Below are 17,142 nucleotides of genomic sequence, written 5' to 3'. Positions count from 1 at the left end.
TTCGATGTGCTGAAATGCCACCTTGATATTTGATACGTCTGCTCAACCCTGCAGTGACTGGTCACCATTCACCTATCCCACTCCCTTCAAAGCAACTGGTCTTTCTAAGAGGAACTCCCACAAGCGTGTCATCATTACCAAATTTGTTTTTAAGCCATTACGATGTCACGATATATAAAACGCAGACGGTTCATCAGCAGCAGGGCACTCCTGTTGCAATGGATGCAGAGTTCTGCAAGCAGAGAAGATAAGGAAGGACAACCCCAGTGTGAAAAATTAACTGTCGAAGGCAGTTTCTAGGAGAAAATATGAACATTTATTCATAAATCAAAGAAGTACAGATGCCGTTTAATTGGGTACATTCACCAGGTGAAAAACAAATATTTACATTTAATTTTAACAGGAAAAAAAACATGTTTCCACTTGTGGGTTATTTTATCAAGGAAAATATTATGGTGGGTTGGGGCATAAGATGACTTTAACAAGTCACAAATGCAAGTGCAATGGTTATGAACCCAGTCGATGAATAATATTTCCTGGAGTAATAAAGCAACAATTAAACTAACTGCCCCACTTGATAAGAAATAAATGATGGACATCTAATAAGATAGTTAGCACAAAGATATGTTCACTAAAAGAGGTGTTGGGTTCTAGGTAACGGCAAGCTGGCCTAGCAATTTTAGGGAGTGGCTGCTTTTAAGTTAAAGGCTCCTATGCCCCCCCCCCCCTCCTTTTAAGCTTCCTTACATGTATATGCATTTAACCAGCATTCCAGTTAGGATAAGTGATTCGTATTGGTGCTTAGCAATTTTGCTGTCTATGATCTAAAGTGGGGAGTATCGCTAACTAAACAACATCACTAATAGCACAAAGTGCTAAAACGAGAGGTAAGAGATAATGGGTGCCCTTAAATATTTAACACAAAAAAAGCGTGAACTTCATAAAACCATCTTCCACCATACCCACTACTGACATTTTCACTCAGGCATCCTTCCTACCAGTGGATTTTACATTGTCAAAACATACAAACAAATGTGTTATTTTGCGACAACTAAAAAAAATACAGTGTAAAGAAACGATAGCACTCTGCTCAGGGCGACAGACAAAGTTTTTAAGATCGAGTTCTGTGCTTCTGAAAGTATAAAGTGTACCTTTAAGTAAATAAAACAGGGTTTAGAAAATGAACACAAAGTTGCAACAAATGTAACCTTTAATATGCCTAAATAAAATACAAAATTAAGATACATTTTTACCTTAAAGTCCTACTTCGGCTGTAGAAAAGAGCTGCAGATGCACAGACCAACAATGTAGTGCAGCGGCAGAATACCGTGTGATCCCCATTTGATTAATGTAGGGGTACTGACATGATTGTACAAATCACACTAACTGTTACCCCAGTTATCTGGAGCCCTGATGTCATTAGATAAAGTGTCATACACACAGAAACCAGTGGCCACAATTCACTCATAGGAAGAAACTCTTAAAAAATGCCTGCATAGCTACACAAAGTGCAATTGGTTTATTGTCGTGACGAGTAAAATATCGAAAATAGTTTGTCTTTTCCTTCATTATTCATCAGTGATTTGCTGCATTTCTCATTTTGGGGAAACTGAGCGCCTGATCGATACTTGCAACGATGTACAGGATTATGAAAGAAAAAAACACATTACGATGTCCTCACAAGTATCCCTATATGGATAGGAAGGCAACACCACTTTTTTTGTTGTTTTTGGGCATTGTTCCAAAGTCATTCTTAAAAATTAACATAAGTATTTAAAAAAATAAAACACATTAGACCTTCCTGGTTACAGAAGTTATTTTGTACCACTTTTTACAGTGCCATCACAAAGGGTTTATAGTGCCGAGTCAAGTCTTTCTCCCAAATCATTCTACTTGAGAAAGTCTAAAATGCAGATTTATTGTAGCCTAAAGTAGCATTGACAGTGAATGTGGTTAAGAACCACAGATTGATTGCTCTATGGTGAACAATTTTATCATGGATAATCTTAACTGAAGCACCGGGTCTGAAGTAGATGCTAGAATGTTTGATTTCCCTTCTCGAATAAGGATCTCATTGAAAACGTGAGCATGTGGCAAGACTCAACTTCATCTGTACTCTGGAGTCGCAAATATGAAAAATTTCTTGGTGTAGGCCAAGTTATACAAAGCAACAGGTATTGAAAATTGATAGACTGATCATAAAATACTAGTGATTGAGTTGCTTCAATTCCCCTAACAATTGTTTGGCTAAAGAGAATAGTATGGGTAATATTTAATTTTCTACATAGAATAGTCAGGAGTGCATTCACATTTTATTTTTAACTCCTACTTTAAATGCCATATGCTCCTCAAGATCCTATTTTAAAAAATCCTTTTAAAACAGCAACTTTATCTGTGCTTCTCTGAGGTTTTTGCATATGTCTGGGTATTGCATAGAAGTAAGTAGGTGTAGCACACTATGGCGTACCCACATATATCAGACTTTCTTTAAGCGTTTTCAGTTTCTGGTGACGTACTGCTTTAGTCGTCTTTCGCCAGTGTTAATGAGATCAGCTCAAGGCCAGGCCATATCATGAATGGTTACACTGTGCCACTGATGTTACATTATGCCACTGGCCACCAGGAAGGGTCATTTTCTACATCACAATTGCACATGCATGGTATAATGGCACCACGCTGTGCCAGCTGTGTATATTCCAGCTACACAAGACAGGCCTGCTGGCTTTGCCAATAATTTTCTTTATTTTGTTGCAATTCCTGACATTTTCCTCTATAATAAAAGGGGGGACAAATTGGCAGCTACTTCTGCCATTTTTTGGACATAAATTGGTGCAACTTGCTGGGGGAGAATCTAGGTTATTCATCACTGCTCATAACCTGAACCAGGAGCTAGATGAATGAATAAGTTTGCTAGGAGTACCCCAGTAGCACGCTCTTACCTCCAGAAATTCAACAAGGATTGTCTGTATGGGAGTGTCTCTGAAGCCATGGAGTGAAGGCTCAATTTCAGATGACAGTCTGATGCCCTTTGCCACAAGCATTCTGTCTTTTCCCGAAGCAGACTGCTGACGTCAATAAATTAGAACCAGGAACTAGAGCAAAGGCGGAACACGCGCATTACTACACTCATAGCTGCACAACCAGTTCCAATAGTCTAGCATTCATTTTGCCATATTTTGGTGTCACTGTTAATTGCATAGCTGTTTATTTTTCCTAATAAAAGGGCTAGACATGGTTTAAAAAGTCACTGCCATATATACATACATGTATATAAAAATACATATTTACATTTATCATTCAATTTAATTTCACACTCCTTGATGCCTGTAGTTCCATTACGCATTACTCTTTGCTACACGATTATCAATTTTGGTTTTGGGTTGGCATTCACAGATGTGAGTAGTGTTGGTAATGGCCAAAGTGAGTGTTTACCTTGTTCACACACAAATATTGCAGACAAAATAACTACATACTATATATTTAAGAGAATTTAAAATAAACAATTTTTGGCTTGTCATTAAACCATTTTTGGCTTGTCATTGCTAGGAGATACATTTCCGATGCAAAAAATCTAACATTATTAAATATTATGAATATCCCCAAATCAATTACAAACATTACAAAAGTTTCCCTAGTTTAATGATGGGAATTATTTACAGTACAAAAGCAGCACTGTTTTACTATACCTAAGGCAACTTTGGTTAGAACATATACCACACAAGTATTTAAAAAATGGATACCAAACAATAAAAAAATTAATAAAATGCATGTTTGTCTAAATACAAATAGTTCTATTAAACATCCTTAAATATTTCGATTTTCAAAGAAGTGTCAAAAAAAAGTTCTCACAACCAAAATCCAACAAGGGAAAAACTATATTAAAAAACCAGATGTCAACATATACCTTCAGAAAAGAAAATCAGTAAACCTTTTTTTTCATATAGAAAATATTTTCTATAAACCATATTTTGCAAACCAATATGTATTCTACGTAAATGAAAGGAATATGCAAACAGCAGAGTCTCAAATACATGTCTTGACATGTTTCTATCTCACAGTACGCTCTTGTGAAATTAAGACTATAGTATACAGAGAAGACATTGTTGGGGTGTCATCGTACGCTGGTGACGGATGGGATCCAGACATGCTCCTTTTTAATGAACTCAGCCCTACACCAAGTTGAACTCCCGCAGATTCAGCTGAAGGATGGTGTCCTTGACGGCCGCAAAGACAAAACGGATGTTCTCGGTGTCTGTGGCACACGTGAAATGGGAGTAAACAACTTTCTCTTTATCTGGATTCTGGTCCTGGTAAAGCTTCAGAATGAACTCCCGGGCAGCTTTGGCATCATGCTTGGGTCCTAGTCAAGAGTATAGAAATGTATTTGTAAAATCATAGACATAGACAATGTATGCTTTTTTGTATACAAACAACTTTATTTGTGACTTCAAAGAAGATAGATACAACCTATAAAACACAGCTACCCTGACTATGAGCAGCGACTAAATGTATGCATAGTATCATTAAAATGAGTTTGCATGCAGTCAAACCCTTCAGATGCAGGGGCTATTTATGACTGACCACTGCACTACTCACACTACAGACCGATACATATTCTAATCTTCTGCTTCATGAAAGTAGGCGAGGACTAGACCTTTAGAGGGCAAGGTGTATTTTGAGTAAGCCAATATGCGAGGCAATTTCACAGTCCGGACTTGAGCATGAAACACCAAGTTGAAGTAATTGAACTAGAATTCATTCTTTTATTTAACAGAAGGGTATGGTTTGGTATTGTGCTCCTCTGGCTAAAGTGTCTATTTGTGACACATAGATTCGGATTTCTGGCCAAGCTGAAGCCCAGGATTTAGAACATTCAAGGATGGATGACTTGCAGTCAAACAGGTTCAGCTAATCAAGTCAAGATTGTACTATTAATGATCAAGTGAGATGAGACGGAACTTCATTTTGAGTGAGTTCAATTTGAGACGTTAAAGAGAAGGGCAAGAATGAAGGCACCCCCTGCCCCCCAAGGGTCTGCGTAAGGTACATATGTCTTCTGAGAAGGAGATTTTCATACAAAGCGTCATTAGTGAAAGGATAAGGGACATTAGCTCGTCTCGGGAGAGAAACAAAACGTTCCAGGTATAGAATGAACAGTTCCGTAATTAGGATGCAGCCTTGGGGAACTGCTAGTTGAAGAGGTAAGAGGTTGAACAAAAATGTGGACTTTTTTTTATTTGCAGAGAATGATTTTTCAGGAAAGCATCTCAGACTGTATTGTCAAGTGTGGCAGGGCTTTCCTGGTAATACATACATGTTACATACAACCAGGCCTAACTGTATGCTAAAACCAAGGGTACTCACTCTTTGGAGTGGGTATGTGCAAGTCGTAGGGCCTAGATAACTAATAAATGCTAATGGTTAGAGCGTGTGCACAGCTGTCATTAATTCATCTGCAGGTTGACATTAGTTGCTACAACAACAAGCATTTGCAATGCAATAGGTCTCGCATTATTAAAGTGAGCTAATGGCATTGCTAAATAATGCAACACCAATAGCTCAAACTTTAATAAGGCTAGACCTATTGCATTTTTATAAACGTTTCAAGCTGGTGTTTGAAATGAATGGATTTTGTGCTTCAGTAATTGTTATGCTTTCACACCACTGAGCCTATAGTGTTGCGGTAAGTTTTTTTAATTAAGGATAATTTGGACTCAATGCCAACTGCCACGTAGTAAAAATATGGCAGAACCATCGGAGCAATCAAATAATTCACCGTGCAATAACATGCCTCTCCTCAAATTTAAATGCTTCAGCATAATTACCATAAATGCACAAAAAGAATAAATGTTACTTCTCTCCCTCCAGACTCTTGAGATAAATGCCTGTTTAAAGACCGGCTCCTCTCGGATCTGGAGACACACACAGTCACAGAAAGTGCTGCCTGTCTCTCCTTTGTCCCTCGAAACCTGCTCACAGACAACATAAACCGCAGCAGGAGCCACGCACACCAGCCCATCCCCAAGCGAGATTATATACATTCATTTGTGCAATTGTAGGTAGCACGGTCATTAATCCCTACGCATTAGGAGTGCCTTACAATAGAAATGTCAAGATGTGTGAATACCTAAGTTATACATGAAACAAACAGAGAACAACTCATCAGCCAGAAATGGCGATTAAAACAAAAAGTAAGTAGACTTAAAAAAAAAACAAACACATTTAGGATAAGGCAAGCCAAACAGTCTAATTAAATATTTGAGAAATTATTATGAAAAAGCTTAAGGGCGGACTGTACGAAACGGCACCATGCAACGCAATGGTGAGCATGAACGACAGGAGCCCCATAAGAGGTTCAGGCAAACGGTGCTGAGGCAGGGAAAGAGATTGTGGCAAGGGGGAAGAGTGACAAGATAAAATGAGCAGGCACTAACATCCATGTGTAGTGAGTCAGTAATATGTCAAAAACGAGGACTGTACCGGTGGCGGCTCCGGGGAGAAGCCGCCCGGCCAAAAGGTTGGCATAGCGGGCTGGGTAGTGCGGCGGCGGGGCGGGCGGCGGACAGGCTCGGCAGCCCGCAGCACCTCCACGTAGGAGGCCGGGAAGAGGCCGCGGTCACTGCGACTGTTGACCCCCTCCAGCCACCACCTGATGTCCTGCACGCGGTCGTTTCAGAAACCAGTGGTGCGCACGCACACACCACACAAGAGCAGACATGGGAATCGAAACCAGTGGTGCGCACGCACCCAAGAGAAGCAGGGGCGTGTCGTCTGTGCCGCGCGTGCTAGACACTGGTGGGAATGGGCGGAGCAAAGGCGGGACATGCGCCCGCCTTTGCCCAACTGCGTGCCTTATTTTTGTAAAAAAAACAAATAAAAAAAAACAAGAGAAACCCAATGGCAGCCGGCGAAAACCTGATCACACGCATTAGCGTGTGAGCAGCTTTCAGAGCCCCGTACAGGAGGTCTCGCGCTGCGTGAGCAGCGCTATGCACTGCAACACTAGGCGCGAGACCTAAAAATAACAAATGCAGAAGAAAAGAATCTTCTATTCCCCTGTCCAGAGTACTACATGTAGTGATTAGCATTGCAATGCCATCTGACCTTGCACAGATTAAGTTTAGAAGGAAGAAGAAAACAGATTTGGTTACAGTTGCTTGCTTGTCAAGCGTCTTTAACAGGCATTATTAATGGTCTTAAGCAATATGAAAGATTGCACAGGAGCGCCCTCCCCCTCTTTGGAGAATCATTGGGAAGAAGGGTATAGAGACCCAGGAATGAGGGAGGAAGGAAGGAAGGGAGGGAGGGAGGGAGGGATGGTGTGTGTGTGATATGACTAATCCATTAGAAAGAGTGGGGGATGTGCGATTTAAAAACACTTTGGGGTTTCCTAATGTTCATTTTGTTTTATATTAGGATTTCTGAGATTACTGTAACTATTATCATAATTCATACATAACATTTATGTGCATAATAAATCTTTTTTGTAAAATACCAATAGCTGTGCATCTGATATTTTCAGGGAGTGGGGTGTATATATATATCACCATAGAAATTCAGCAGTTATAGTTCTCAAGAAACTGCAACATATCCCAAGGTAAGTAAAACTCGCTCCCTCGCCATGCACTGCAAATTACCCCACATGTTCCATCACTCATGACATCTTCCATGACATTAATATCAGTGCAATATTTGCTGTAAAATTGATGAAAAAACATGATTGGAACGAATGAAAAAAAATGGAGGGGCTTCAAGCCACAGTGTACACTACAACATGCCTCGCAGAGCAACGCATGTGCTACCCAGGCTCGACCTAAAAAACTGCCTGTGGTCTGGGATATTTTAAGACATGTAGGGCACAAGGTGACTTGTAGTCCAAAGTGTAACAAAGTGCTGCCAAAAAGGTTAACCAGTGCTAAAAACACTTAATACCAAGGAAATGGGGCTGTTAGTTCTAATGGGTCTTGGGAGTTTCCTGTTGGAAACTGAATGCAGCAAGAAACGGATAAAAGCAAAGAAGAGAAAGACCCAAGCAGAGTCAAGCAAGCAAAAATTTAAACCACCGGAGTGGAGCAAATCAGGAGAAGAAAACTCACAATCAATGTTGCCAGGCAAGAGGAGGTAGGAAAATGCATGATTTAATATAGCTTCTGACTAGTATAACCCAGAAGTGTAGCATCCTTAGAGCCTTCTTCAGCAGCCACCTTGAATGGTGATGGGGTAGAGGGAAGAATGTACAAGATGGGTCGCGGCTGCCATCTTGCTCTGAGAGTAGCACGAAGACTCCCTGTGAGACTTTTGTCTCTGCCGAACTACCTATTGTGTCCTGGGCTCCACAACGATCAACCCCTCAGCACCCTTTCGATGTGCTGAAATGCCACCTTGATATTTGATACGTCTGCTCAACCCTGCAGTGCCTGGTCACCATTCACCTATCCCACTCCCTTCAAAGCAACTGGTCTTTCTAAGAGGAACTCCCACAAGTGTGTTATTACCAAATTTGTTTAAGCCAGTACAATGTCACGATATATAAAACGCAGACGGTTCATCAGCAGCAGGGCATTCCTGTTGCAATGGATGCAGAGTTCTGCAAGCAGAGAAGATAAGGAAGGACAACCCCAGTGTGAAAAATTAACTGTCGAAGGCAGTTTCTAGGAGAAAATATGAACATTTATTCATAAATCAAAGAAGTACAGATGCCATTTAATTGGGAACATTCACCAGGTGAAAAACAAATATTTACATTTAATTTTAACAGGAAACAAATATGTTTCCACTTGTGGGTTATTTTATCAAGGAAAATATTATGGTGGGTTGGGGCATAAGATGACTTTAACAAGTCGCAAGCGCAATGGTTATGAACCCAGTCGATGAATAATATTTCTTGGAGTAATAAAGCAACAATTAAACTAACTGCCCCACTTGGTAAGAAATAAATGGACATCTAATAACAAGATAGTTAGCACAAAGGATATGTTCACTAAAAGAGGTGTTGGGTTCTAGGTAACGACAAGCTGGCCTTCTAGCAATTTTAGGGAGTGGCTGCTTTTAAGTTAAAGGCTCCTATGCCCCCCCCCCTTTTAAGCTTCCTTACATGTATATGCATTTAACCAGCATTCCAGTTAGGATGTTAGGATAAGTGATTCGTATTGGTGCTTAGCAATTTTGCTGTCTATGATCTAAAGTGGGGAGTATCGCTAACTAAACAACATCACTAATAGCACAAAGTGCTAAAACGAGAGGTAAGAGATAATGGGTGCCCTTAAATATTTAACACAAAAAAAGCGTGAACTTCATAAAACCATCTTTCACCATACCCACTTCTGACATTTTCACTCAGGCATCCTTCCTCCCAGTGGATTTTACATTGTCAAAACATACAAAAAATGTGTTATTTTGCAACAACTAAAAGAATACAGTGCAAAGAAACGATAGCACTCTAAGGGCCCCAAAGTTTTTAAGATCGAATTCTGTGCTTCTGAAAGTATAAAGTGTACCTTTAAGTAAATAAAACAGGGTTTAGAAAATGAACACAAAGTTGCAACAAATGTAACCTGTAATGTGCCTAAATAAAATACAAAATTAAGATACATTTTTACCTTAAAGTCCTACTTTGGCTGTAGAAAAGAGCTGCAGATGCACAGACCAACAATGTAGTGCAGCGGCAGAATACCGTGTGATCCCCATTTGATTAATGTAGGGGTACTGACATGATTGTACAAATCACACTAACTGTTACCCCAGTTATCTGGAGCCCTGATGTCATTAGATAAATAAGCGCTACATACACCTGCATGCGAGTCTCTTTCATTTCCTCTACTACAGGCACCTCCTCGAGACAACAGAAAGCTGAATACGCCCCATGACTCGTGCCCAGGCCGCCAGAACACCTGACCCAGCTAACAAGCAACACCTGGCCCTTCCCACAGATATTTAAGTGCTCTCTACACTGAAGCTCATTTCTCACGGAGCCTCTGCCCGGACAACAGGTTCATTGAGGGTCCAGCGACTTTGCGCAGTAAGTACCTGAACCTGACCAAGCTAACGGTACAGCCACCTTTCATGCTGCCCCCGGCCGTGTCTGTGTGTGCATCCTTTTACCGTTACCTTGTTGGGTGCATATCACCCACCTCCCCCAACAGATTTTTTCCTTTTCTTCCCCCTATTTAGAGTGCATGTGGACCTGGCCCCCGGCTGAGCTCCATGCCGAGTTGTTCGCTATAATCAGGTGTAAGCAACTCCACTTTACTGTTTTCACCAACACTGGTTACAGTACTTAGGCCTAATTTCACACACAATAACGCATATTGTGAGACCGACCACTCTTTCACTGCTCGCCACTGACGCCAACACTACCGCCTTGTCCGTGGTCACCTCTAGGCACCTAGTACGGCCTCACTATAAGCTTTTAGCCCACTGCTAGGAGCCTTTACTTAAAGGTTATGTCTGTCCCCTCTTTTTACCCCCTACAGGTACAACCTGAGAGGAAACACCTCTTGCACATATAAGCACCATAGCGTGTGCTTTACACACAGGGCACTGACAAACTCATAACAATCCATGTAACACCCCACATATATAAGGTCCTGACGAAAGCCAGTAGAAGAAAAAGCCTGGCTGAAACTAGTTGACCGCACAGGACGTCGGAGGCCATAAGCCTACCGTGCACGTCCGATAGCCTTTGTTTTTATTGACTGCCTGGGGCCCACCATTAAAACAGTCTTTGGGACTCCCAGGACAGTATTTTAAACCTCTCAGAGCACACCCACAGCACCCTCACGAACCAAAAAACCCACTCCGATGTAATCTGGCGTCGAAGCACACCGGAGGCACACTCGGTACCTCGGGTGGGGCCCAATGATGAAGCATGCCACCAACTAGGTCTTCATAAAAACTTAGTTTTTTTTTCTCCCACCCGCAGACATACAAACAATTTAAACAAGAGCTAGTTTTCATTGATTACTAACATTAGATAAATAATGTCATACACACAGAAACCTGTGGCCACAATTCAATCATAGGGAAAAAAAAAAACTTAAAAATGCCTGCATATCTACACAAAGTGCAATTGGTTTATTGTCGTGACGAGTAAAATATCGAAAATAGTTTATCTTTTCCTTCATTATTCATCAGTGATTTGCTGCATTTCTCATTATGGGGAAACTGAGTGCCTGATCGATACTTGCAACGATGTAGAGGATTATGAAAAAAAAAAACACATTACGATGTCCTCACAAGTATCCCTACATGGATAGGAAGGCAACACCACTTTTTTGTAGTTTTTGGGCATTGTTCCAAAATCATTCTTAAAAATGAGCATATTTATTGAAACAAAACCACACATTAGACCTTCCCTGGTTACATAGGAGTTATTTTGTACCACTTTTTACAGTGCCATCACAAAGGGTTTATAGTGCCGAGTCAGGTCTTTCTCTGAAATCATTCTACTTGAGAGAGAGTCTAAAATGCGGATTTATTGCAGCCTAAAGTAGTTTCCCTAGTTTAATGATGGGAATTATTTACAGTACAAAAGCAGCACTGTTTTACTATACCTAAGGCAACTTTGGTTAGAACATATACCACACAAGTAGTTACAAAATGGATACCAAACAATAAAACAATGCATGTTTGCCTAGATAAAATATAGTTTTATTAAACATTCTTAAATATTCAGATTTTCAAAGAAGTGTCAAAAAAAAGTTCTCGCAACCAAAATCCAACAAGGGAAACAACTATATAAAAAACACAGATGTCAACATATACCTTCAGAAAAGAAAATCAGTAAACTTTTTTTTTCATATAGAAAATATTTTCTATGAACCATATTTTGCAAACCAATATGTATTCTACGTAAATGAAAGGCATATGCAGACAGAAGAGTCTCAAATACGTGTCTAGACATGTTTCTATCTCACAGTACGCTCTTGTGAAATTAAGACTATAGTATAGAGAGAAGACATTGTTGGGGCGTCATCGTACGCTGGTGACGGATGGGATCCAGACATGCTCCTTTTTAATGAACTCAGCCCTACTCCAAGTTGAACTCCCCCAGAATTCTCTGAAGGATGGTGTCCTTGACGGCCGCAAAGACCAAACGGATGTTCTCGGTGTCTGCGGCACACGTGAAATGGGAGTAAACAACTTTCCCTTTATCTGGATTCTGGTCCTGGTAAAGCTTCAGAATGAAGTCCTGGGCAGCTTTGGCATCTTGCTTAGGTCCTAGTCAAGATTATAGAAATGTCTTTGTAAAATCATAGACATCGACAATGTACGCTTTTTTGTATACAAACGACTTTATTTGTGACTTCAAAGAAGAAAAACAACCTATAAAACACAGCTACCCTGACTATGACCAGCGACTAAATGTATGCATAGCATCATTAAAAGGAGTTTGCATGCAGTCAAACCCTTCAGATGCAGGGGCCGTTTATGACTGACCACTGCATTACTCACACTACAGACCGATACATATTCTGATCTTCTGCTTCGTGAAAGTAGGCAAGGACTAGACCTTTAGAGGGCAAGGTGTATTTTGAGTAAGCCCATATGTGAGGCGATTCCGCAGTCAGAATGAATTCTAGTTAAATTACTTCAACTTAGTGTTTCATGCTCTAGTCCTTTTATTTAACAGAGGGGTATGGTTTGGTATTGTGCGCCTCTGGCTAAAGCGTCCATTTGGGAAACATAGATTTGGATTTCTGGCCAAGCTGAAGCCCAGGATTTAGAACATTCAAGGATGGATGACTTGCAGTCAAACAGGTTCAGCTAATCAAGTCAAGATTGTACTATTAATGATCAAGTGAGATGAGACGGAACTTCATTTTGAGTAGGTTGAATTTAAGACGTTAAAGAGATGGGCAAGAATGAAGGCCCCCCCCCCCACAGTGGCATAAAGAAAGTTGAAGGGGCCCCCCTGCAAGGTACACAGAGGGACCCCCGCTCCGGATTTAATCCGGAGCTCTCCGGTCTGAGTATAGTGCTGAGGGGGCCCCCTGCAGCTCGGGCCCCCCCCCCCGCACTGCGGGGATGCAGGGGCCTGTGCAACACCCCTGCCCCTTCAAGGGTCTGTGTAAGGTACATAAAGTCTTCTGAGAAGGAGATTTTCATATAAAGCGTCATTAGTGAAAGGATAAGGGACATTGGCTCGTCTCCGGAGAGAAACAACAAGTTCCATGTATAGAATGAACAGTTCTGTAAATAGGATGCAGCCTTGGAGAACTGCTAGTTGAAGGGGTAAGAGGTTGAACAAAAATGTAGACTTTTTTTATTTTTATTTGCAGAGAATGATTTTTCGGGAAAGCATCTCAGACTGCATGGTCACGTGTGGCAGGGCTTTCCAGTTAATACATACATGTTACATACAACCAGGCCTAACTGTATGCTAAAATGCTATGCTGTATGCTAAAATGAAGGGTACTCACTCTTTGGAGTGGATATGTGCAAATCGTAGGGCCTAATAAATGCTGATGGTTAGAGCGTGTGCACAGCTGTCATTAGTTCATCTGCAGGTTGACATTAGTTGCAATAACAAAAATAACAGAAATACAGCAGAAAATAATCTTCCATTCCCCTGTCCAGAGTACTACATGTAGTGATTAGCAATGCCATCTGGCCTTGCACAGATTAAGTTTAGAAGGAAGAAGAAAACAGATTTGGTTACAGTTGCTTGCTTGTCAAGCGTCTTTAACAGGCATTATTAATGGTCTTAAGCAGATATGAAAGACTGCACAGGAGCACCCTCCCCCTCCATAGAGAATCATTGGGAAGAAGGGTATATAGAGACCCAGGAATGAGGGAGGGAGGGTGCATGTGTGTGTGATTCGACTAATCCATTAGAAAGAGTGGGGATGTGTGATTTAAAAACACTTTGGGGTTTCCTAATGTTAATTTTGTTTTATATTAGGATTTCTGATATTGTACTGTAACTAATATCATAATTCATACATAACATTTATGTGCATAATCTTTTTTTGTAAAATACCAATAGCTGTGCATCTGCTATTTTCAGGGAGTGGGATATATATATATATATAATATATATATATATATATATATATATATATATCACCATAGAAATTCAGCAGTTATAGTTCTCAAGAAACTGTAACGTGCCCCAAGGTAACCCAAGGTAAGTATAAATCGTACCCTCGCCATGCACTGCTAATTACCCCACATATTACATCACTCATGACATCTTCTATGACATCATTGATATCAGTGCAAGATTTGCTGTAAAATTATTGATGAAAAAACTGTGCATGGCGGGGGCACGAGATATAGTTACCTTAGGGCACAAGTTATAGTTTTGTGGTATAACTATACCTGCTTAATTTCTATGGTTCTGTAACTTGTGAACCAAATTATAACATCCCAGTAACTTTTTTCTTTTAGGTTCAGGGAGGACCTGGACTGGACTGTTCCCATTGGAGCAGAACAAGGCTAATTTGCATATGGCTGGGTCCAAAATGTCATAGTGTGCAAAATAACGATGGACTGGGAGGTGGCCTAAATGGCTGAGATCAATTCAAGCATTCCATCTATCGGCTTTTTTTTTTTAATATACCTCAGTATACTTTCGGTTCTACTCACTGAGTACAAGTGCTGTGAGGTTGCGTTTATGTTTAGGGTCTCTGCCAGGAAGGCCTGCGTTGTTTGGTTTATAGACGAGGGGGCCACCACTTGAGCTTGCCTTTTACGGTATGTTCAGAATGCTGCAGCATAATGGTTTAAAAGTGAATGCTTTTACATTATCATGTTTGGCATAAAATGGTATCATTGAATCTGCACCGGTGGCAACAATGTAACTTTGGAATAAAAAAATCATTAAATTTGACCTTCTCACCCTAATCTTATTTTATCAGAGATACATGCAACTTGACTGAGTATGAAATATGAATGAAGAACATCTGATAACTAGTTTCATGCATTGGAACCTGTTACCTTTGGGTGATAAAATCTGGCAAATAAGGATGAGCTTCAGAGAAGCAGTCAAAATCCCTCCTTTTCACAAATTAAAGTACGAGTTACTTACCTTCGGTAACAATGTATCTGGTAGAGATGTTGTCTAGCCGCAGATTCCTTAACTTAGAATATCTCCAGGCGTCAGACTGGATCCAGAAAATTATTTGCAGCAGCACCTCTGCGCGCCGGCGCCACATGACCCCGCCCTAACATCGTCCACGTATGTGACGTCAGCGAGGTCATACAAGTCCCTCTCGGCGCGCTGACGTCAGTTTTCTTCGGATAAACTTTTCCGCGGCACAACTTGGAGCCACCAACAAAAACTGTGAAAGTATGGGAACAGTGCGGGAAGGATGAAAAATCCGAAAAATAAATAAGGTGGATGGTGCAAGACACCATCATAAAAGACAGCATCAGACACTGTCTACATATATATGCATAGTGAAGCATAGACCCTTCCCAAAGTGTGAGCAAAAAGGGAAGAATATCTCAGACAAAAAGATAGACTGCTATTACCATGTAGAAATGCGACTGCTATTGCCATGTAGAACTGTGCCGTCCAACAAGGACGGTACAAAAGGGAGTGGTGATGGACGGCACATCAGAACCAATCAAACACTCACACCCAGTCAACAGATCTGGGTTTGATCCATCACCGTTCTTTAGCCCACTCTGCCACCCCAGTTCAACATGGCCATAGGCAAATCAGTCTGACCCTGTGCCTCATGGGAACAGTCCAGCCAGAACTGCCAAGCCATGCCTTCCCTGGACCGGAAACAAGCTTCCTAGGACCGGTTTCTGGCATTTCAGCCGTCTTCAGCCAGGCTAAGGACGGAGCACAGAAAGAACAGCAATGTACTCCAAGAAGGTATCTTCCTTACAGAAAGAACAGCAATGGAAGTGTTAAACAGAGCTGAAGAAATCGTCAAAGAAGACGAGGGAACACAGCAGGAGACTAAGAAGAAGAATCTCCTGATGACAGTGAAAGAAAAGGCACCATCTACAGAAAGAAAAGGCACCATCTACAGGAAGAAGCCCCTTGGAGGAAGTCAGCCACATATGGTAATTCCGAAAGGGGCGCAACTATGTGAGCACCTTTGAAAGAAAACCAATGGCAACTGAAAGTAGGCAAGCGAAGAAGCCTTCCTGGCAAGGTTCTCGCAGAGCGGGGAGGATGGGTGGGCGTTAAGGAATCTGCGGCTAGACATCGACTCTACCAGATACATCGTTACCGAAGGTAAGTAACTCGCACATCTGATAGAGACATCTAGCTGCAGATTCCTTAACTTAGAATAGATACCATAGCCATACCCCAGGGGGGTAGTGGGCTGCGACAGAACAGAAAGTGCTCAAGCACGGATCCGGCAACAGAGTGACGGACAATGGGGAAGGCTGTGGCAGGACAACCAGATAGCAACTCAATTAGCTCGGAAGAGCCAAAGATAACGGGAGGCAAGGCATCCCAATAAAAATGCCATAATGGTGCCGCACTACACCTGTATAAGTATGAGATGTGGAAACTGCACTCTCTCTATAGGAGGGAGCGAGAGGGAGCGAGAGGGAGCGAGAGCGAGAGCGAGTCCAGACCGAAGGAGGAAGAAGGACCACTCAGCATAATGGCGCACTATGTGAACACCAACCAAAGGTTGGGGAAAAACATGGTGATGCAACCATACCAGAGCCTACCAGGCTAGCCCATGGAAGGAAGGCCGGCGAAGCTACAGCCAGGAACCAAAGGGCAAGAGGTAGAAACTGCACACTGTCCTAGAAGGACAGACGGGAACAAGAAACACGCCAAGTGCACACCCAGGCACCAAAGGAGGGACAGGGGCGAGCAGGAACAATCTGAAGCACGCTGATGTGGGCCAACACTGAAACATGCACAGAGCTGACAGCCACAGAGACAACAAGTTGGCGTAGCTAAAAAAAGGGGCATAGGACTGCCAAACCCGTCTGCTTGAAGATTAAGGTGAGAACCAACTCAAGAAATACAGTGTTGGGGTGCAGACCCTAGAAGGACTGACAGCAGAAGTGCTGTTCCGCAGGCACTGCGGACATAGCATAGGGTGATACCTAATGAAAGGGGCACATCTGGAGGAAGTGGCTGTAATGGCACCAGAGTACCAATAGACGTATTAAATGTCAGAGAATCTCAGATTCGAAGACCACATCCTCCGACTG

General features: G+C 41.6%; 1 protein-coding gene across 2 annotated transcripts in view; it reads right to left on the bottom strand.

Annotated features, from left to right (window-relative positions):
• Positions 1 to 293: 293 nt before the first annotated feature.
• LOC146866107 (guanine nucleotide-binding protein subunit alpha-14) overlaps positions 294 to 17,142 on the bottom strand; it is a 452,892-nt gene continuing 436,043 nt past the window's right edge. Inside the window, exon 7 of one of the 2 annotated variants that reach the window (XM_085633354.1) lies at positions 294 to 4,360. In XM_085633354.1, coding sequence (XP_085489480.1) covers positions 4,170 to 4,360 — 191 coding nt within the window. In that variant the 3' untranslated portion in view covers positions 294 to 4,169. Of the gene's footprint in view, positions 4,361 to 11,627; positions 12,220 to 17,142 lie in introns of those variants that run through there. The other variant, XM_085633345.1, reaches the window with a different exon arrangement.

Source organism: Triturus cristatus, chromosome 2_1 (assembly GCF_964204655.1).
Source record: "Triturus cristatus chromosome 2_1, aTriCri1.1, whole genome shotgun sequence".
Classification (NCBI taxonomy): domain Eukaryota; kingdom Metazoa; phylum Chordata; class Amphibia; order Caudata; family Salamandridae; genus Triturus; species Triturus cristatus.
The sequence above is the reverse complement of the archived record's forward strand: the minus strand, read 5'-3'. Positions and strand labels throughout refer to the sequence as shown.